The following is a 23,702-nucleotide window of genomic DNA, read 5'->3' on the forward strand; positions in this document are numbered from 1 at the left end:
TATCTCTGAAATTGTTACTAGGTTCCTTAAAAGGAAAATAATAAACTTAAACAAAAGAAACCCTATCACCTCCGTGACGTGTCATAAAACATTAAGGAGGGAATTCTGTGTTTAACAAAATATGTATCATCAACATAAAACAGCCACGTTTGCATTATATTACCAGTAATAATAGGACATAACACAAAAAGCCATTAGACAGGGAACACTCTAGCTCATATCGCAGGCGTTTTTTATGCACTACAGGAAACCTGCTGTAATGCCTGGCAGATCTCCTGCTTTCTTTTCAGCTGCTATGCCCCAATCTACCACCACCTTCTTCACCCTATGTGGTGCATCCCCGCTTGAACGGGAGGTTAAGAGCATCACCTACCTGACTTTGGTTACACCCAGGCCTTTAAGGTGCAAGGTATAGCAGCTGAGGGTAAGAAAGCCAGAGTACCACCAGACAACAAGGATATGTAGCTGGGTGATGGAAGAGGCTTCACCGGTTGTCACAGGAGTATTGAACAAAGGAGCGAGATTGCCCAGAGCAACCGCTGCTCTGGGCTTCTGATACCGCCACAAATAACAAGACACAATGGCTGCTTAGTGCGACGCCGCACTAAGCCTCAGGCTGAGTAATAAGACAAACGACAGACAGACAGACTGACTGTTAGCGAACAACATACAACATACATTAGTTGCTCAGGGCGACTGCCGCCTGTGACTGAGAAACAAGAAAGACAACAGAGAGACAGACGGAACGCTTTGCCAATCTAGTCGCTGCCCAGTGACGGCAAACATTCATACTGACATAGACAAGACAAACAGGTAGGAGCGTAACTAACAGCAACCGCTGCTTCAGTTACGTCCTCAGGAACAAGGCAAGCAGGGATAGCTACCAGTCACCAGCGTGGTGAAGGCAGTTTCCAACTAACAGGATAGTGGACTTCACTGAACCCCGCGGGTGCAGCAAATGTCCAGCAGGCAAGGAAATACAAAGCAAGCCAATATACATTATTTTCACAACATGGACCCAGCAACAACTCGGGTAGCTTAACGCTATGTCGGGCAGAGTCTGAAATGGGAGGCAGACTCTTGTGTGGACATCAGCCAATGGATGCAGGCATGCAAATTCCCACACAGCTGAATGGTAATTACTCAATCGTGAGCTAGTCTGAGTGAAAGCTGCTAGCTGACTGTTAATGGAAAAGACTGTCATAACAAATACATGCAATATTATGCAACAACATGCATGTAGGAAATTCAGGGCTATCTGGCTGCAGTTGAACTGCAGCAAGCAATAGGTGGAATCATGACAACATCCTGAGCTGCTCTGAACTGCCGAGTGATTGCAAATGACAATAATGAGTCTTATTGCGATCCAAACTGAGCAACCCGAATGCAAGCAGATAAGTCAGAGCTGCCAGGACAGAACATGCTACAGGAGAGATCCTGAAACCTGCACTGCCGCACGTGCTAGTAAAGTCATTGGACCGCTCAAGAATCAGGATTTTATTTTTCTGCTTGTAGACAAGTTTTGTTATTACGTTTTTCGCTGCTGCAAATAAAAATCTGACAGTTTTCGGGGGTTGTTTCTGCTTATCACATGTTTCTAATTCTTTGGAAAAATCACAAATAAAAATGGAAAATATCACCCCCCTCCCCCCCCCCCCCCCCCAAAAAAAAAACATTGTGGGAGACCAGAAATCTTTTCTACTGGTTTTAGAACTCTCAGTAACACAGATTTTACAGGGATAGCGTGCCATTACTAAAGATTTTGTTTTGCCGCCTGTGATCAATTTTGGGGAGACAGGGCTGGTGCACACCAAGAGCGCTTCTGAGCTCTTTCAAAAACGCCAGCGCTTTGAAAAGCTAATGTATTAGAATGGGATGGATCGCAACAGAGCGATGTGATTTTCTCCTAAATGCAAATGTCCTGCAGCATTTCTGCTTCAAATGTCCTGCAGCGATTCAGCCTCAATGTTAAGTATAGGAAAGTGGAAAATCGCTCTGAAAAGCGCTAGAATACAGCGACTTTCCAAGCGTTTCTGTTACAGAAGCTGTTCAGTTCCAGCTCTACTGTAACAAAAAATAAAAAACCGCTACACCAAAATGCTCCAAAAATTGCTAGGCATGATTAGAAAATCGCTAGGTACATGCCTAGAATCGCCCTGAAAAATCACTTCAAAAAGCGCTGAGTGTTTGTGATTACACTAGCTCTGTTTAGTGTGCACTGGCCCTTAATAAGGGAGAGAAAAGATTTTGTGGGCAAACACTGACTAAGGGCTGGTGCACACCGAGCGGCTTTGTCAGCGTTTCTGCAGCCGCTTGCGGCTGCGGATCCGCTTGGTCAATGTATCTCAATGGGGTGGTGCACACCAGAGCAGGAGGCGTTTTGCAGAAACGAAAAATGCCAGGGTGAGGCATTTTTTGGATTGTGGGTGCGTTTCTGCCTCAATGTTAAGTATAGGAAAAATGCAAACCTGTTCAGAGCGGTTTTGCCGGCGTTTTTGTTACAGAAGCTGTTCAGTAACAGCTTGACTGTAACAATATATGAAATCTACTATACTGAAATCCGCTGCAGCAATCCGCAAAACGCTAGCAAAACGCCATAGAAAAATAACAAAAAGCGTTTCAAAATCTGCTAGCATTTTGCAGATCTGCTAGCGGTTTTTGGTGTGCACCAGGCCTCAATGAATTTTAAATTACTGTTGTAAAAAATTAAGCAATTTTAGTCGTTGGGCCCAATCCAATTCACTTTTTCTTATTATTTTTTTCCTAGTAGATAATTTTTCATCTTCTGTTTAAAATAATGTTTCAGCACTCTGCAATTGAAAAGGTACCATAAAGTAGGGGAAAAGTACTGACAAAATTGTTCTGAGTATTTGTAGCTTGCTGGTTGCTTAAAAGGCATTTTATTGATGAAGTGTGAAACTATCACCTAGGAGAAAACTTAAGAGAAAAAGTGAATTGCAACGGGTCCATTATGTTAGTTTGACTACAGTTCCTCTTTAACCACTTGAGGACTCCCCCTTTACCCCCCCCCCCCCCTTAAGGACCAGCGCTGTTTTTTGTGATCTGTGCTGGGTGGGCTCTGCAGCCCCCAGCACAGATCAGCTGGCATGCAGAGCGATCAGATCACCCCCCTTTTTTCCCCCCTATGGGGATGATGTGCAGGGGGGGGGTCTGATTGCTCCGGTCTGCAGGCATGTTGCGGGGGGGGCACCTCAAAGCCCCCCTCCGCGGCGAAATTCCCCCCCCCCCTCCTACCTGTCATGCCCAGTGATCCGGGCTGCACAGGACGCTACCCGTCCTGTGCAGCCAGTGACAGGACGTCCCCTGTCACATGGCGGCGATCCCCGGCCGCTTATTGGCCAGGGATCGCCGATCTGCCTTACGGCGCTGCTGCGCAGCAGCGCCGTAGAATGTAAACAAAGGAGACATATGTCTCCTACGTTTACATTTAGTCTGCGAGTCGCGATCATGGCCACGCGAGCGGCCTTTCCTGATTAATTAGGGAGGCACCTGGCGACGCAGAACTGCGTCGCTGGTCCTCCAGCTACCACTTTGCCGCCGCACGGTATGAGTGTGCGGTCGGCAAGTGGTTAAAGAGAACCAGAGACAAAGCACCCTCATGCATTTTACCATATATATCAGTGGGATATTACATAACTGAAAATACCTACTCTGCTCTTTGTTTCTTTCTTCTCTGCTAAATCTGCCTGTTATCAGCTCTGATAAGAATCTAGCTTTGCCCCAAATGATTATAGCTGAGTCAGTGTTCTGTGATGTCTTTTCAAGCCCAATCCCGCTACCTCCTGGCTCTGCTTTCCTGCTACAAGGATACATAGTAAGAAAGCAGAGCCACAAGGAGGCAGACTTGGGCTTCAAAAGGCATCACAGAAGCCTGACTCAGCTATAACATTCCGGGGCAAAGCTAGACTGAATGTTCAGTCGGGGATTCTTATCAGAGCAGAGTAGGTGTTTACTGTCATGTTCCCATTGATACAGAGGTAGTCCCCGACTTACGAATGCCCGACTTACAAATGACCCACCGATACGAATGGCATGGATTCAGTGTTTCTATGGGAACAAGCAGAATTTTTTTTTTACAATTGGACTTCGTTTTTGAGACAATCGATTTTAAAAATTCAAACAAAAAATGGCTTTTAAACTTGTATAAGCAGGCACCAAGGTCAGACATGACACAAAGGGGGACATTGGAGGCACAGGGGGGCACAGAGGAGGTACAGGGGACAGAGATGGCACATTGTTCTGACTTAAGAACAAATTCAGGTTCAGAACAAACCTACAGTCCCTATCTCATTCGTTAACCTGTATATGGTAAAATACATGAGGGTGATTTGTCTCTGGTTCTCTTTAAGCTATAAAATACATATTCTGTATGATTTATAGGTTTGGTATTACTTTTCTATCTACTTTTTGGTATTTTTAAGTGAAGAAAAGTTATTTTGTGGAAAAATAATCTTCTGGGCAGGAGAAAAGATGACTGCCCATGGCTGATTTATAGTACATCATTAATGCATTCAGGGGTTTGTCAGAAGCCACTAAAGAGCGTGCATGAAAAAGGCGCAGTGAAAACAGGTTCCGGCTGGATAACGAAATCTGATAAAGATAAACATCGTTTTCAAACTTGGTTAACGATAAATACCATTGTTAAAACAGATGGGAAATAATAACGAAAAGATATTAGCATTAAAAATCGTTACGTAATTCAACAATACCGCTTAACCCAACCCTACTCTCACACAGAACCCTCCCCTGGTGGAGCCTAAAACTAACCACTCCCCTGGTGGTGCCTAACCCTAATCACCCCCCTGGTGTTACCTAACCCGAACCACCCCCACTGGTGTTGCCTAAAAGTAATCGCTGCCCGGGTGGTGCACAACCCTAACCACTCCCTCTGCAGAAATGTTCTAACGTTAACGATATTTATCGCAGCACCATTTTTTCTGCTTTTTTTGCCGTATAAACGATAATTGCAATAGAGTCTATGGTGGCACCCTTTTCGTCCACCCTCAGCACCCTCAGTTGGCGCCCTTTTTTCCTGCTACCACTAAAGATTTTGCATGTTGTATATTTATGTGAGGTTTGGGAGCTCTCGTATACACGCTGGAGTCTTAGGCCCGGTTCACATTAGCGTTCCCTGCCCGGATCGGATCCGGACCGTATACTGAACAAAGGGAATGTACGTTCTGCATAGCAATGCAAAGGCTATGTGGACGTTCACACGCGTCCGTTCCGTACAATACGGAGCCGGACCGGATCCAGACTCCGGACACTTTTAGAACATGCGCTATTTTTTGGTCTGGCTCATCCGGCCAACGCACCCGGACCGGAGCCTGACTGCACCATTCGGAAATAGAAAACCAATGGGAAACGGAAGACAATAACACACTGGCTACAAACACCTGACGTTCTACCCCACTTCCTATGCGTATTCTAGCGGCGATTTTGGATGGGGACACATGGGCAAGCATTTTGGAGTGGAGCAGCAGTGACTTTTAACGTGCTGGAGCTGTTGGCAGTATGTCGGAGGTGGAGGTGAGGCCTAAACAGCGGAGGATCTGATTCCACAGGTGCACCTTCTGCTGACCTCCCAGACCCCAAATTTTTTATTTATTTCTACTCTCTTTTGCCAAACGGATCCGGATCGCATCCTGATGTACACCTGATCCGCATCCGGTCAGGTCATCTGGTCCGTTTGGCAGAGAAACGCAACTGTGAACAGGGCCTTACTTGAATTTAATCCAGCATGCATACACAGCTTTACTTATTTCTTATTCCTTCATATCCCTGAAAAGTCAGGCAGGCATCTAGATTTGCTGTCTTAAAGCCCATACACACACTTGTCAGCTGAAGTGGCCCATAACTCTGCCAATAATCCAGCATGCATACAGCAGCCCCAAACTCCCAATGACCAACTGGCCAGCGACCTTGAAATGGATCCATCTGTCCTAGCGACAGCCAATAGCTTTGTTCTTCTGCCATGTGACGTCCCACCTGCGCCGCACAATTGGCCCTATGCCCCCCTCCCGCATTGCAACATAACATGTCTTTAACCTGCAGGCTAACTACACATTCTACACAGCCTTGGTCCAGTGAAGTCGCTCAAGGGATCTAGTCCCAATCCCCATCAGGTGACATCCATCTTGCATGTGTATGGGCCTTTATGGTACACCTGTAGCTTATCAGTTCAACAGAACCATGTGATCTAAGTTGCAGAAAGCTGTTTCAGAGTGTTTTAGGCCTTCATCAGTGGAAAGGTACATATTAATGTGGCTGTATGCATAGGACTCATGAGAGCAGTGTTACAGGGTGACCAGAACCACTCAGATTTTTTACAGTGCCAAAATTGGTAAAACCATGGAATGTTAGTTCGAGCTCTGAGCCATACGTTTTTATTAATGTCATGCAATCAGTTATTAATCGTATGATGTCAGCAAATATTCCACGAAAATAGAATTTAAGATTTGAAATGCCGATTCATTTTGATATTTAGTGCCAAAATATTCTACAAAATTGTGTAAACTTTTTTTTGTTTAGTAATATTAATTCATGTAATTTATCTTAAATTTGATTGCAGTGAGCACACCTAATTAAACTGATTTTTTGCTGATAATCATTCACAATGGAATCAAATCAAAAATCCGGGGAAGGATTGGCCCCCTCTCAGAAAGAAGCTGCACTGCGTGCATTGATTCAGCGCACAGGATATAATTTGACACAGGTATGACAGATGCAGCTACAAAAGGTTTGATTGTTCATTTTATTAACGCATGCAACCTGGTATATGATAACACAAGTGTACTTTGGTTACTGCTGAATATTTATTAAACCCCTGCATAAACCAGCTCTGTGCGTTGAGGCTAATAGGGTTGGTTGATTAAAAGGAGCAGAGTGAGTTGTGTGCACCCTACGCGCAGTAGTGCATAGCGTGCGCTCCGTAATTTAGGCACGCTTCATACAGCCGCTCCACTCTTCACTTGACAGGAAGCCTATTGGGCCAATCAAAGTGCGGGTATCACGTCCTATGAAGCCATTGGACCCGACGGGGCTCAAAGCGGGATTAGCGGAGTGGCCATTATGTGAATGGAGCGAGTGTATGTTACCAGCGCACGCTAGGCAACACTACCGCACACACAACTCGCGCTGCTCACATTAAGCTTCGGTGGTTTAGCAGCTCAGCTTGATGAATCAACCACACATGTGTGAAAAGTTTCCTAATGGTAAAATATTTTGGGGGCATATTCACCAATCTAGTTTCTTGCTTTATTTCCCAACCTGGACTGGTGGAATCGGATTGGTTTTTATGCACACTACAATATTGCTAATTTCAAAATATAATAATGGTAAAATTTGTATAGTCCTTTTTTCTGTTGGACTCAACGCGCTTGAGAGCTGCAGCCACTTAGGGCAAGCTTAATGGGCCTTCAGTGTTAGAGAGTCTTGCCTAAGGATGCCTTACTGAAGAGGTATTGGCTTACTGAACAGGAACAGAAAAGATTCAAACCCTGCTAGGACTTTGTCCAGCCATAAGCTGTCTACAATTTTATTCTCTAATTGGCATTATGGGATTATTTACAGAGTACCCACTAAGAAAGCATAAGGTGCTAGAAAAACAAAAAAAAAAAACCCTCTTACTAAAAAAGTTATTCTAAATGGAAATAAGCCTTCTTAAAACAGAAAGTGTTTGCAATTATTCAGCTTTATGTCACCTAGAAAGACCTCCCATGACGTATCTTTTTTTCTGAATTATTGAAAAATATTTCTCCTGTTTTCAAGAAAGAATATTTATATTTGGGTATGATTTATAGAAGATTACAATTGCACATTTAAGCCATAAGGGAGCCCATACATTACTCATTGATACCTAGCCGAATGAATCATAATAATTTAATCTGTTAGTTATTTTTATATTTATGGTTGAACTTGGTGGACTGATGTCTTTTATTTCCTGGGGTCCATCTGAAAATGGCGCAGGGAGAAAAATGGCGCACCGTTCTGCCGATAAGTGTACCATAAAACGCTATTTACCGTTTTAATGTAAATACAATAAAACGGTAAATTTCGTTTTATGCTACATTAATTGCAGAGCGGTGCGCCATGATACACATGCAGGGCTAGTGTAGGCAGCGGGGGCTGGGGGAGAGAGGCAGCGGGACACTAGCGGGCATAGGCAGCGGATGTATGCAGAGGCATACGTTACCTTGTCCTGGGCCGGCGATCGCTCCTTCCCTCCGCTCCTTCCATTCATTTGCTGTAGTCCTGCAGCCGGCCAATCACCATGCGGAGACTGAAGCCACATGGTGATTGGCCGGCTGCAGGACTACAGTAAACGAATGGAAGAAGTGAAGGAGCGGAGGGAAGGAGCGATCGGCGGCCAGGACAAGGTAACGTATGCTTCTGCACATCCTCCCCCGATGCCTATGTCCCTCCAGTGTCCCGCTCCCGCTCTCCTTCCCCGACCCCGCTGCAATTTTTAACACTTATAACGCTGTTTAGCGTTATAAGTGTAAGGCACACTGCCTGCGCCATTTTTTAACACTTATAACGCTAAATAGCGTTATATAATGTAAGTCTATGGGGCGCCCTTTGTACTCCTCTGGTGCTGTGCGCCATTATTAACTGTCACGTTTATTTTCAACCAAACTATGCAACATGGCCATACAATCAATTGTTTTGATCCATTTCTGGTGATCAATCTAGCATGCTGGAAAAATCTTGGTTGAAAGGGCTCGATTGGGTGTGCTGAAATCTGTCTGTAGTGTGTGGGCAGTGTGCCCCACTGCTGTTGCTTACATGGAATGTATAAGGGGTTTAGAGCCAGGTTGCCTGTTCTATAAATGTCCCATTAAGCAATGTTTTTGTTTTTAGTTTTTAGATTTTTGGTGGGCCTCCCAAATCAATACTTAAAGCAAAACTAGTATAGAAAAAGACCTAACTTTTATGTAGCAAGCATCTTTAATGTCTTACCTTTTAATATAACATCACTTTGCTCTATATTAGTGTATAGAACCCTGCCTGTTTTTAAATAGCCCCAAGATGAACTACCGTATATACTCGAGTATAAGTCTACAAATCTAGGTCTGACTCACTTAATAAAAGTATGGGGTCGACTTATACACAATGTGTGTACTATTAATGACATTCCCATTTGCAGAAATGTACCCAATGGTAAGTGACACTTTCTTGATAAAGGAAATGCCAAGAAAACAGAGGTCTGAAAGTTCTGGCCATAACAATTAACAAGGAAAGGGGCAGGGGGAAAGATACTTGGCTGCAGGAAGGAGGAGTGAATAATTGCTGCACTTGGGGGCCTAGAGGAGTTATTGGCTGCACTTCAGGGACAGGAGGGAAAAATGGCTACAATACTGTATGCAGTAGAGTAATTAACCCCTCCTGGGCCTCAAGTGCAGCTGTTAACTTTACTGGGTAGACTTGAGTCAATAATAAATTCCAGCTTAAGAGGGTTGAATATTGGAGTCGACTTATACACAAGGTCAACTTGTATTTGAGTATATACAGATACTTCTACTGAAATTCTGCATAACTGTCATTGATCATCGACCAATCATCTCTGTGTACCTTATGCCCCACTGAAAATATGTACTGTTTCTATGGACAAACGTTATTTAACCACTTCCCGACCGCCTAACGCACAGAGGCGGCCGGGAAGTGGAGCCCTTAAGGACCGGCTCACCCACAGAGGCGGCGGTCCATTTAAGGGCATGGGCGGAGCGATCGCGTCATCCGTGACGCGATCCTCCGCCGGCGCCTGTCACCGCTCGCTTGCCGCAACATCCCGCCGGCTATACGGAAGCGCCGGCGGGATGTTAACCCCGCGATCGCCGCATACAAAGTGTATAATACACTTTGTAATGTTTACAAAGTGTATTATACAGGCTGCCTCCTGCCCTGGTGATCCCAGTGTCCGAGGGACCACCAGGGCAGGCTGCAGCCACCCTAGTCTGCACCCAAGCACACTGATTTCTCCCCCCCTGCCCCAGATCGCCCACAGCACCCATCAGACCCCCCCCTGCCCACCCCCCAGACCCCTGTTTGCACCCAATCACCCCCCTAATCACCCATCAATCACTCCCTGTCACTATCTGTCAACGCTATTTTTTTTTTTATCCCCCCCCTGCTCCCTGCCCCCTCCTGATCACCCCCCACCCCTCAGATTCTCCCCAGACCCCCCCCCCAGACCACCCCCCCTGTTTACTGTATGCATCTATCCCCCTGATCACCTGTCAATCACCTGTCAATCACCCGTCAATCACCCGTCAATCACCCGTCAATCACCCCCTGTCACTGCCACCCATCAATCAGCCCCTAACCTGCCCCTTGCGGGCAATCTGATCACCCCCCCACACCAATAGATCGCCCACAGATCCGACATCAGATCACCTCCCAAATCCATTGTTTACATCTATTCTCTCCTCTAAACACCCACTAATTACCCATCAATCACCCATCAATCACCCCCTATCACCACCTGTCACTGTTACCTATCAGATCAGACCCTAATCTGCCCCTTGCGGGCACCCAATCACCCGCCTACACGCTCAGATTGCCCTCAGACCCCCCCTTATCAATTCGCCAGTGCATTAATTACATCTGTTCTTCCCTGTAATAACCCACTGATCACCTGTCAATCACCTGCCAATCACCTATCACCCATCAATCACCCCCTGTCACTGCCACCCATCAATCAGCCCCTAACCTGCCCCTTGCGGGCAATCTGATCACCCACCCACACCATTAGATCGCCCGCAAACCCGCCGTCAGATTACCTCCCAAATGTATCGTTTACATCTGTTATCTTCTCTAAACACCCACTAATTACCCATCAATCACCCATCAATCATCCCCTATCACCACCTGTCACTTTTACCTATCAGATCAGACCCTAATCTGCCCCTTGCGGGCACCCAATCACCCGCCCACACGCTCAGATTGCCCTCTGACCCCCCCCCCCTTATCAATTCGCCAGTGCATTAATTACATCTGTCCTTCCCTGTAATAACCCACTGATCACCTGTCAATCACCTGCCAATCACCTATCACCCATCAATCACCCCCTGTCACTGCCACCCAACAATCAGCCCCTAACCTGCCCCTTGCGGGCAATCTGATCACCCACCCACACCAATAGATCGCCCGCAGATCCGACATCAGATCACCACCCAAGCGCAGTGTTTCCATCTATTCTCTCCTCTAAACACCCACTAATTACCCATCAATCACCCATCAATCACCCCCTATCACCACCTGTCACTGTTACCCATCAGATCAGACCCTAATCTGCCCCTTGCGGGCACCCAATCGCCCGCCTACACGCTCAGATTGCCCTCAGACCCCCCCTTATCAATTCGCCAGTGCAATATTTACATCTGTCCTTCCCTGTAATAACCCACTGATCACCTGTCAATCACCTGCCAATCACCTATCACCCATCAATCACCCCCTGTCACTGCCACCCAACAATCAGCCCCTAACCTGCCCCTTGTGGGCAATCTGATCACCCACCCACACCAATAGATCGCCCGCAGATCCGACATCAGATCACCACCCAAGCGCAGTGTTTCCATCTATTCTCTCCTCTAAACACCCACTAATTACCCATCAATCACCCATCAATCACCCCCTATCACCACCTGTCACTGTTACCCATCAGATCAGACCCTAATCTGCCCCTTGCGGGCACCCAAGGGAAATTGATTTTAATTGTGTTTTTTCACAAAGTGTCATTTTCCGCTAACTTGTGACAAAAAATAAAATCTTCTATGAACTCGCCATACTACTAACGGAATACCTTGGGGTGTCTTCTTTCTAAAATGGGGTCATTTGTGGGGTTCCTATACTGCCCTGGCATTTTAGGGGCCCTAAACCGTGAGGAGTAGTCTTGAAACGAAATTTCTCAAAATGACCTGTGAAATCCTAAAGGTACTCATTGGACTTTGGGCCCTTTAGCGCAGTTAGGGTGCAAAAAAGTGCCACACATGTGGTATCGCCGTACTCAGGAGAAGTAGTATAATGTGTTTTGTGGTGTATTTTTACACATACCCATGCTGAGTGGGAGAAATATCTCTGTAAATGGACAATTGTGTGTAAAAAAAATTAACAAATTGTCATTTACAGAGATATTTCTCCCACCCAGCATGGGTATGTGTAAAAATACACCCCAAAACACATTATACTACTTCTCCTGAGTACGGCAATACCACATGTGTGGCACTTTTTTGCAGCCTAATTGCGCTAAGGGGTCCAAAGTCCAATGAGCACCTTTAGGCTTTACAGGGGTGCTTACAATTTAGCACCCCCCAAAATGTCAGGACAGTAAACACACCCCACAAATGATCCCATTTTGGAAAGTAGACCCTTCAAGGTATTCAGAGAGGGGCATGGTGAGTCCGTGGCAGATTTCATTTTTTTTTTTTGTCGCAAGTTAGAAGAAATGGAAACTTTTTTTTTTTTTTTTTTTTCTCACAAAGTGTCATTTTCCGCTTACTTGTGACAAAAAATAATATCTTCTATGAACTCACTATGCCTCTCAGTGAATACTTTGGGATGTCTTCTTTCCAAAATAGGGTCATTTGGGGGGTATTTATACTATCCTGGAATTCTAGCCCCTCATGAAACATGACAGGGGGTCAGAAAAGTCAGAGATGCTTGAAAATGGGAAAATTCACTTTTTGCACCATAGTTTGTAAACGCTATAACTTTTACCCAAACCAATAAATATACACTGAATGGGTTTTTTTTTATCAAAAACATGTTTGTCCACATTTTTCGCGCTGCATGTATACAGAAATTTTACTTTATTTGAAAAATGTCAGCACAGAAAGTTAAAAAAATCATTTTTTTGCCAAAATTCATGTCTTTTTTGATGAATATAATAAAAAGTAAAAATCGCAGGAGCAATCAAATAGCCCCAAAAGAAAGCTGTATTAGTGACAAGAAAAGGAGCCAAAATTCATTTAGGTGGTAGGTTGTATGAGCGAGCAATAAACCGTGAAAGCTGCAGTGGTCTGAATGGAAAAAAAGTGGCCGGTCCTTAAGGGGTAGAAAGCCCTAGGTCCTCAAGTGGTTAAAACAATGCATATTGTTGTCCCTGCAATATTCTGTGCATAATTTATTTCATTTTATTTCGGGCAGCACGGTGGAAGTGTGGTTAGCGCTCTCGCCTTGCAGCGCTGGGTCCCCGGTTCGTATCCCAGCCAGGGCACCATCTGCAAGGAGTTTGTATGTTCTCCCCGTGTCTGCGTGGGTTTCCTCTGGGTACTCCGGTTTCCTCCCACATCCCAAAAACATACAGATAAGTTAATTGGTTCACCCCTAAATTGGCCCTAGACTACAGTACTTACACTACATAATACATACATAGACATATGATAATAGTAAGGATTAGATTGTGAGCTCCTTTGAGGGACGGTTAGTGACAATACAATATATATATACTGTACAGCGCTGCGTAAGATGTCGGCACTATATAAATACTAAATAATAATAATAATAATTTTAGTTCTTAAAGTCACCAAGACTTGCAAAATGTTGTTTAATCTTTCTTGAAATGACCAAACACTATATTTAGTGGATTGCTGCTACTGAAGTGGATTTACCTATGCCAAAGCACACAAAGATCACAGATGCTGCTAATGATTCTGTTCTTGTTAATGTTCATGACGTAATCGTGTTGTGCAGACGTTGGTCATGATATGAGATAACTTTTAACACACCCACATAAGTGTTAACACACCCACACGTAATTTCCATGTGTGCTGAATGACTACAGTTCTTAGATAAAAGGGAAGTAAAACACGAACTACAGATGTGGAAAATGATAGCTCTATAGGCAAAGGCTTTGCATAGATCAAGCTCTAAAGGTGGCCGTGCATCTGTAGATTTGGTGGCCAATTAACCATCCAATTCGATAGTTATTATCGAATTGAAGGAAAATTGGTGGCATCAAAACCGTGCCCGATGAGATGGAAAGCCCTAGCCCCCTGTACCCTCTAGTCTACATGTACCCTCACAGGCCCCTGCATTAATACCCTACCTGTCTGATGCCCGCCAATGTGTCCAGACTCCTCTACTACATTTGCACCCATGTGGTTGCCAGCAGTACGCATGAGGGGCACGTGTGCGATGTCACACGCGCTCTGTGTGCAATGTGCCGGCAACCACGTGGGGAGAAAATGCGGGTGAGTAGACCAGACACAGCGGCGTGTGGCGGACAGGTAAAGTATTAATGCAGGGGATTGGGGGATACATGTACACTAGGTGGAACAACAGCCTCTGCCGCCCCAGTGTATATAATCTCCCTGCATTATACTTTACCTTTCCGGTGTCCGCTGCCGTGTCCGTGTGAGTTATGTGGTTGCCGGCACAATGCACGTGCATACATATGGGGTACAAATGTGGGAGAGGAGTCTGGACACATTGGTGGGCATCAGACACACGTGCCCCATTTGCTAGAACACTGGCAGCCACATAGGGCACAAATCCGGAAGTAAAGTGCAGATACAATTGTGAACATTGGCAGGTAAAGTATAACTGCATGGGGCACCGGGGTAGGAGGGACAGTGGTCAAAGGCAGCGTCACAAGGCAGATTGCTGAAAGACCTCATGTTGAAATTGGTCGGGAGTCAGCCTGTGGTTTATGCCGTTCAATGGATCTCTCTCCGATCAGATCCGATAAAATCATTTGATCTTAAGCATTTTAAGTCTGAATAGTTAATCACTGCAATTATAAACTACACAAATATTTTTGTTTACATAAGAGTGATCTTTTAAGACAGAACTAAAAATAATGTTTAATTTCCCTCTGTAATCTTCTGACAAAATATCAGTGGTTTTACGCTTTTGAAGGGTAACTGAGTATAAATATATTTATTTAAAAAAAAAAAGAGTTGAACCTTTCTAATAAAGGGGTTGTCTGAACATTTGAAGTGTCTCATCTATCAGGTTTAAAATGAATAAATAATACAATATTTTAGTTGGTAAAATTTTATTCATTACTGAGGACTATATTAGTTATCACATATAAAAATGTGAGCTCCACCTGGGGTCTTGATTAGCAAGCTTTTGTAAGTCTTGTTTTACTGCAGTGTAGTAAATTTAAGATTTAAAGTTTGGTGACTAAGGTAGCCATACATCTAGCGATGAGACAAATATCTCTCTAATCCAATCTGATTAGAGAGAGAGATCTGTTGGCTGCCCATATACCGCAGGCCGATTGCCGATCAATTTCACCCTTGTGACTCCACATCTGGCCGCCTCGCCAAACCGATGCTATCCCCCTAATGTTTAAAGTTCCCCCCGGTGCCCAGTGCAAGGTATACATTACCTGTCCATGGCCACCGCTTGTCCTCCGCTGGCTCTGGGCATCCTCCGTTCTCCATACACGTGCACCATGTGGGCCCATGTGAGATCTCTGACACCACAAATGCGCCCTTACTAGGCAACCTTGTGGGGCGCCCGTGTATGAAGCAAAGAGTGTGCCCAGAGCCAGCGGAGGACAAGCGGAGGCCACGGACAGGTAATGTAAAGCTGGCACTGGGGGAACATTAAACTTTAGGGGCACAGCGCCGGGAGTTTTGTCACTTTTGCCGCTTGTCCCGATATTGCTCGCCGCTACTGCCGCACACATGATTGAGCAAGTCGGCCCTACATCTTGCAGCATGTGCGATTGACTAAGGCAACCAATTTTAGCCTGAAATTGGTTGAATTGTCATGCACTTGGCGGCACCGATTTTCATCCGATTCGATTGTAATAATTGAATCGGATTGTCGATCGGCCATCAAGTCACCAGATGTATGGCTACCTTAAGTTTTGTTATTTTAGAGACCATTTTTCTCCTTCCACCATAAACAGAAATGTTGTGCTCACAGTTCATTAGCAAGTAAAGCAAACCTGAAGTGAAAATAAAAAAGATAAGATAAACAATTGTATCGATACTCCTACTCCTAAACAGGACTTTCCCTTAACTCTAAAGTCCTATTTTGATTCAAAGGATAAAACAAATCTAACTTTAACCACTTAAGAACCAGAGCTTAACCCCCCAGTGACCAGGTTATTTTTTATAAATTAGGCCACTGCAGCTTTAAGGTCTCGCTGCAGGGCCGTATAACTCAGCACCCAAGTGATTTCCTCCCCCTTTTCTGCCCACCAACAGAGCTTTTTGTTGGTGGGGTCTGATCACACCCCCAATGTTTATTTATCTTTGTGCAAATATTTTTTTGTTTTTTAAATAAATTGTTCTATTTTTTTTTCTACAATTTTTTTTTACCTTCCTACCCTCCCTCCCACAATCAGCCAATGACAGCGATGCGGATCGCTCCTGAGTGTCTCAGGGGGGACAGAGCTCCATCATCCAAGCGGAGAGGCGCGCACATCACTGTGCATGATCTCCTGCAATTCCCACCCCAGGACTTTACGCCCATCGGCGTCAGGCGGTCCTGGGGCTGCCGCCGTGGTCAGGCCCCCATCATCGTGACACGGCCGGCAAAAGGTTAAAGTCTTCACTACCTGATATGAATCTGAGGTGAGAGAAATATGGAAGAAGCCTTATTTAATTCCTATTAAACAATACCAGTAGCCTGGCATCCTGCTGATTTTTATGGTCAGTAGTGTCTGAATCGAATACCTGAAACAAGAATGCAGCTAATCATGTCTAACTTAAAGAGGAACTCCAACCAAGAATTTAACTTTATCCCAATCAGTAGCTGATACCCCCTTTTACATGAGAAATATATTGCTTTTCACAAACAGACCATCAGGGGGCGCTGTATGACTGATATTGTGGTGAAACACCTCCCACAAGAAGCTCTGAGGACCGCGGTACTCCTGGCAAACTGCCACAATGTAACAATGTTCACAGCCAGGAAATAGCTGTTTTTAGCTGTCTCTAACAGCCAAAACAGCTAGCAGCAGTTACATAACCTGCCCACAGTAAAAATGTCACCATGTAATACATGTCAGAATGTAAATCAGGGAGAGGAAAGATTTTACAATGAGCAAACACTGACTAAATCATTTATACATAATTATTGGAAAAATGAAGCACTTTTTTATTACATTATTTTCACTGGAGTTCCTCTTTAAAGGGATACTGTAGGGGGGTCGGGGGTAAATGAGTTAACTTACCCGGGGCTTCTAATGGTCCCCCGCAGACATCCTGTGTTGGCGCAGCCACTCACCGATGCTCCAGCCCCGCCTCCAGTTCACTTGTGGAGTTTCTGACTTTAAAGTCAGAAAACCACTGCGCCTGCGTTGCCATGTCCTCACTCCCGCTGATGTCACCAGGAGTGTACTGCGCAGACACAGACCATACTGGGCCTGCGCTGTGCGCTCTTGGTGACATCAGCCGGATCGAGGACACGGCAACGCAGGCGCAGTGGTTTTCAGACTTTAAAGTCTGAAATTCCTGAAGTGAACCGGAGGCGGGGCCGGAGCATCGGTGAGTGGCTGCGCCAACACAGGATGTCTGCGGGGGACCGTTAGAAGCCCCGGGTAAGTTCAACTCATTTTCCCCTGACCCCCCTACAGTATCCCATTAAGTTGAACATCTGATCCACATGCTTAATCAGGGTTTTTGGTTGAAAGTATAAGAAGCAGTGGATCAGCGGGATAGCCAGACAATGTGCATTGTCTAAAAGGAAATACATATGTCATCCTCCATATACCTCTCACCTCAAGTTCCCTTTAAGGTCTGACCGCACAGAAGCACTCATTCAAAGTCCTTCTGAACCACCAGCAGGCGAGAAATACTCAGAATTATTTTAACAGTACTTTTTCACCTACTTTTTGGTACTTTTTTTAATTGTAGAGTGCTGAAAAGTTATTTTAAACAAAAGAGGAAAAATGATCTCCAATGAGAAAACATAGGAGACCTGGGCCCATATGCAATTCACTTTTTCACCTGAGTTTTCTCCTAGGAGAGAAATTTAATCTTCAATTTAAAATAACTTTCCAGCTTTTTTTCAACTTAAAAAGTACCAAAAAGTAGGTGAGATAGTAATATTAAAATTATTTTGAGTATTTTCCTGCTTGCTGGTGGCTTAAAAGAAATGTTATTGGCAAGTTTAAAATTATCACCTAGGAGAAAACTCAGGTGAAAAGGGGAATTACGTATGGCCCCAGGGCCCATATGCAATTCACTTTTTCTCCTGAGTTTTCTCCTAGGTGATATTTCACATCCTATCAATAAAATGCCTTTTAAGCTACCAGCAAGCAAGAAAATACTCAGAATAATTTTAGTAGTACTTTTCACCTACTTTTTGGTACTTTTATAATTGCAGAGTGCTGAAGTTATTTTAAAAAGATGAAAATTATCTCCTAGGACAAAACTTAGGAGAAAAAGTGAATAGAATCGGGCCCATTGATATTTCATCTTTTGCAGTCATTTGCAGCCAAAAGGTGGGCATGGGTAGGAGTTGGGAAACTGAACTGCTCGAGAAGAGCACAGTTTAGCCATCAAATAGAAAGAGGCCTTATAGTAAACAAAAAATTAAAATGAACACAGGTTGGTTCTCTGTAGGAATGAGTTTATCATTATGTTTATTGTCACGTCAGGTACCATTTAAGCTAGCAGATCGATCTAGAAAAATACCTTTGATTTGTAATATTTTAATACTGTAAGGCTGCTTACACACTAAGACGTTACAGGCGCATGTTAGTGCAGCCTGTAACGCTCCCCCAACACACAGCAATGTAACACAAGTGGGCTGTTCACACTGCCCACGTTGCGTTACATGTAACGCTGCACGTTCTTCCGAAAGTGCAGCATACTGTAGCGTTACAGCGGCTTAAGCCGCGTTAGACTGTTTGCACATGCTCAGTCAGATTGGGGAGGAGCAGAGAGCTGCCAGGCACATGGCTAATTAATATTCACTGCATGTTGTGACGTGCAGTGTTTACATCCTGGTGCGGCCGCTCTGTGCGGCGATTGGCCGGCGGGACCACGTTATGCCGCATGCGTCCAAGAGTACGCATCACGGCATCACGGACGCCAGAGTGAGCTGCACAACGCGGCTCACTCTGACGTCCACATCGAAGAGCCCCAGGCCTTGCGTTAGGTGCACGTTATGCGACCTTAACGTAGCACCTAACGCAACGTCTTGGTGTGCAAGTAGCCTTAAAGGACACTTTGAGGTGAAAATAAAATGATGAGAAAACAATTGTATCTATCCTCCTTCTTCTAAAAATGACTTTTTTTAGATATCCCACAGTTTTATTTTATATTTAAATCTAGTTTTTTAAGTTTTTACAGTTTAATTGTCTCTGCTCAGTTGCACCTTCATTGAAGCATGCTAGAGCTTAAATCTATGAATTATTGACCCTTTTTATCTCTTTCCTACTTTCAGAAGCCATTTACTGACAGGAAAGTATTTTATGGCTGTAATTACTTATCAGTGAGGGTTATGCTATAGTCTTACCTAGTCTGACCAAGTCCCGACCCGGACAAAAACTGTCACTTCCATACCTGATGTTTAACTCTTTCAGGCAGAGTAAGAAAAAAAAGGACCACCTAGTTATTGGTATGCTTGGCACTATACAAACACATGTCTATCTCATCATGTCACATGTCACCTCAGTTGTCTTTTAAGTAAAATACTTTTAGTATTAAGCATAATAAATATTACACGTATGCATACAATACTATATATTACCTTTAAAAGTTAAATCATTTGGAAGCAAAGTCAAATAAGAGATTGTTTTGGGTAATATTATGTAGTGAATTAGCATGGAAACAGGTTTCTACAGTCTTGTCAGAAGTTTCTACAGTCATGAATTCCTTTCTGACTTTGTTTGTGCTGTATAATGATTGATAACTAGATGCTACACAAATCCCTCAATGGATGTTCTGAATGTAATTCATACCACTGCATAATACATTGCACCTGGCAACTATACAATCTGCTCCGACAGAGCTATAGAAAGACACCGGTGCTCAGACACTGGATCCACAATAAATGGAAAAGCAGCCACAGGTTACTGCCAGCAGCTACAAAGGATTAGAGTGATTAGAGGAAATGGATAGTAGTTTGTGTTGGTTAATTTTACATTTCAGGTAATAAGTAACTGTTGCAAAGTGTTTTAAGGTTAGTGTGAAAGTTCAGAGTTAGTGCTGAGTTTAATAGGTGTAAAGATTAAAGATGGAAGCAATTAGTAAAGCATTAGGTTAGTGCTATAAACAGGGATGTGTGTGTATGTGTTGAGCACCGTCATAGGTGCCCATAGAAATATCCATAATGGTGGTAAATGCGGAAGCACCTGCTATTTATAGCAGTATTTTGCATTGCATTGTGGGCAGCCTAGATGCCCGATATTTATTGGGAGCCACAGGTGCCCAAATTGTGCGCTTATTTTTCCCGCGCAGATTGGCGGCCGGGGGGGGGGGGGGGGGTGGTTAAGGTTGGACATTGAGGGGGTGGTTAAGGTTAGACATTGGGGGTGGTTAGGGTTAGGCATCGGTGGTGGGAGGGTTTAGTGTGAGAATAGGATTATGTTTAACTGCAGTAAAATATTGGTATATATTACCATTTTTTACTACAGTTTTTCCACTGTAACAATTTACCGATATTCTGCCATCAGCTTTTCTGGGCACCTAAATTTCCAGGTGCCCCATTTTTGAATGTATGCATGTGGAAGGAGAAGTAGATTACCATTTGGGATGGTTTTGGGAGTCAATGTCCGGGTAAGTAAATCGCAGAGGACAATTTGGGGATATCAGGTAAAGTTTCAGACATCGGAATCCCTGTGCCAAAATCTATGTGGTCCACTAGCTCACTATATAAGACTGGTTTTTAGCATTGTTAGTCAGTGTAGGTTCGTGATGATTTGACAAAGGACTGGAATAGTCTGAAACGCCTGTGTGTCATCCTATACTTACCCATACAGATTTTATCATGTATTTTATGGATTAACTAATAAAGATGGACTTTTGATGGTGTGGATCATGTGGAGTGTTATGCCAGAAGATTTACAGGGCTGCCAGGCAACTGGCATTGTTTACAAGGAAATAATTTTGGCAGCCTCCATATCCCCTCACATGAGGTTCCTTTTAACACAGATTTAAAAGCCGCCTCTCTAGTCTGGCATTTATGGACATATAACTTTTTCCTCTGTAATATAATCCATCCTGGCACTAATTAGTGGTCTGAGACAGACTTGTACGCTTTCAGTCCTGTGGGAGAAAAGGACTTTACAAATGTTGTTGTACATCTATTACTAAAAGTCCACATAACTTGCAATTTAGTTTTGGGAAGGTTGCGTGGATCAAGCACCTGAAGCTTTCTTATATAATTGACAGACGTCTGTAAAAACACTTCTCATCAGGGTTTTCATTCCAGCATCTTCCATAGACACTTTACAGGTTGCATGTCAGTGAAGCTAATTGCTGCTGTTTGCTGAATTCTCCATAGTACTACAAGCGTTTATTGTTTTTTATGTTGTTGAAATAGGGCTAGAATGTTTTGTGGTAGTCGGTTGCTTGATGTCTCCTAGAGGGTTCACAAATATTGTAAAAAGCCAAAGGATTTGGACTTTTTGTACTACTTTGCTTTTTTCAATAAACCATAAAAGATATCTAAGCTGCCAACATTCAGTCAAACTGGATTCATGAGTATTCAGTACTTTTTGGATCCTGTTTATGAAGACTGAAAATGTTGGCATAAATATGTGAAATACAAAGCAAAAATCTTACTGTCCAGTGATTAAAAATTTGCAAAAAAAACATTTCCAGGAAATAAAATTAAGTATGGTAAACAAAAGTATTTGTACTACTTTTCCAAATGTTTCAATTTTCATATCCAGTTGTCTTTCTATTGATGACAATTTCAGCTTTTAAGTGCCTAACTTTTTTAGCTTAACATTCAGAAAGTTTCATTACACATAACGTATTTTTAACTTTATTCGAACAGGTGTAAAGGTTCAGAGAACATGTGATAAAAAAATGTTAGTACAGCCCCTATTAGACATGATTTCTGCTAAAATAAAAATTGAGTCCTTACTGATTACAAATTCTCTCTCCAACAGGAAAATGGGCAGAGAAGGTATGGCGGGCCACCTCCTGGATGGGACGGTCCGCCTCCAGAACGCGGGTGTGAGATCTTTGTTGGTAAACTTCCCAGGGATCTTTTTGAAGATGAACTCATACCATTATGTGAAAAGGTAAAACTGTGTGTAAAGCATGAATAGTAGATGTAGTTCATGTTGCCTGTGATCAGCTTGTAAGATACATGTGCTTATTACTTAGACATTAACCTATGATATACCGTAAGCTGGCTAACGCTGACATCGATTTTATGTTTATTATGTTATGCTGAACAGAACACTTTAATGATGTTTAGGCACAGATTTCTTACTGCAGACCTATTCACTTGTGATGATCCGAAATGTTGTAATTACAACACAAAATTTGCAATTGCGACATTAAATCGTAATTTGTAATTCTCTGAAAATTTGTGATTACATGTTGTAATTTTGTGTTGATTGTAATTTTGTGTTTCATTCAATGTTCTGTAATTTAGCTGAATTGCAAAAAGTACAGGTAACACAAAACCGTAATTTTACGTTTTACACAAATTATGACATTTTGGTTAACGCAAAATTATAATTTCATGTTTAACACAAAAATTTGTACCTAAAAATACTTGTCATTATGAAAATGTCCGTGATAATGAAAATCTCATCAAGAAAACTATCCTTATTATTAACATTTTGCGTATGGTAGTAATTGCGCAACAATTCACTTACTTTTTCATAAGTACAATTTTTCCATTACAATTATAATCGTAATTATGAAAATGATGTGAAATTTTACAATTTGGCACTTCGCAACTGTAATGGTTTATTGCTCGGTCACACAACTTCGCACGCAAATTAATTTTACCCCCTTTTCTTCTCACCAATAGAGCTTTCTTTTGGAGGTATTTGATTGTTGCTGCTACTTTTTTATTCTTAATTAAAAAAAGCCCTACATTTTATATACAGTATATAAAAAAGCAACATACAGATAAGTTAATTGGCTTCCCCCTTAATTGGCCTGAGACTAAGATACATACACTACACTATACATACATGGCATATGGCTTATGGCAGGGATTAGATTGTGAGCCCTTCCGCGGGACAGTTAGTGACAAAGCAATATACTCTGTGCAGCGCTACATAAGATGTCAGAGCTTTATAAATACTTAACAAAATATTTACCAAAATAAACAGCCTGCCAGGCTGGCAGGCAGATCGCTGGAGTCCCCTGTTTACACAGTGACAGGAGTTCGCGCTCGTGCAAGCTCCCATCAAATCGCGCTTCTCGCGAGATGATACCATATGGTGGTGCGGAGGAACAACAGAGCCATCCTGCGGCCGCAAATCTGCGTTAGAGTGGTTAATTCTCTTCCTAGAAAAGCAAAACTAATAGTAAGGTAAACGTTGCAAATGATGTAAAACTTGCATGCTTTTTAATGTAACTTTTAACATAACTGTATTGTAAGAAATAACCCTTCAGTGTAAAAACAAATCACTAGGAAGTCAGAATTATGATATAACTCCTAGATTTTTGCATGATATTTTATGCTTGGAAACATTTAAATGTGTGCTAGCTATATAGTAAAGTAACACACATGGACAGGCACAAATGCTGCATCTGTGATCTACTTATTGGCCTGTTATTGTAAGTGTTATATAG

At 43.2% G+C, this 23,702-nt stretch overlaps 1 protein-coding gene across 2 annotated transcripts in view; it reads left to right on the forward strand.

Annotated features, from left to right (window-relative positions):
* A1CF (APOBEC1 complementation factor) overlaps positions 1 to 23,702 on the forward strand; it is a 93,037-nt gene that overhangs the window by 21,837 nt on the left and 47,498 nt on the right. For both annotated transcript variants that reach the window (XM_068258551.1, XM_068258552.1), the window contains exons 2-3: positions 6,593 to 6,736; positions 22,052 to 22,186. In XM_068258551.1, coding sequence (XP_068114652.1) covers positions 6,638 to 6,736; positions 22,052 to 22,186 — 234 coding nt within the window. In that variant the 5' untranslated portion in view covers positions 6,593 to 6,637. The remainder of the gene's footprint in view (positions 1 to 6,592; positions 6,737 to 22,051; positions 22,187 to 23,702) is intronic.

The sequence above is a fragment of the Hyperolius riggenbachi genome, chromosome 10 (genome assembly GCF_040937935.1).
Source record: "Hyperolius riggenbachi isolate aHypRig1 chromosome 10, aHypRig1.pri, whole genome shotgun sequence".
Lineage (NCBI taxonomy): Eukaryota > Metazoa > Chordata > Amphibia > Anura > Hyperoliidae > Hyperolius > Hyperolius riggenbachi.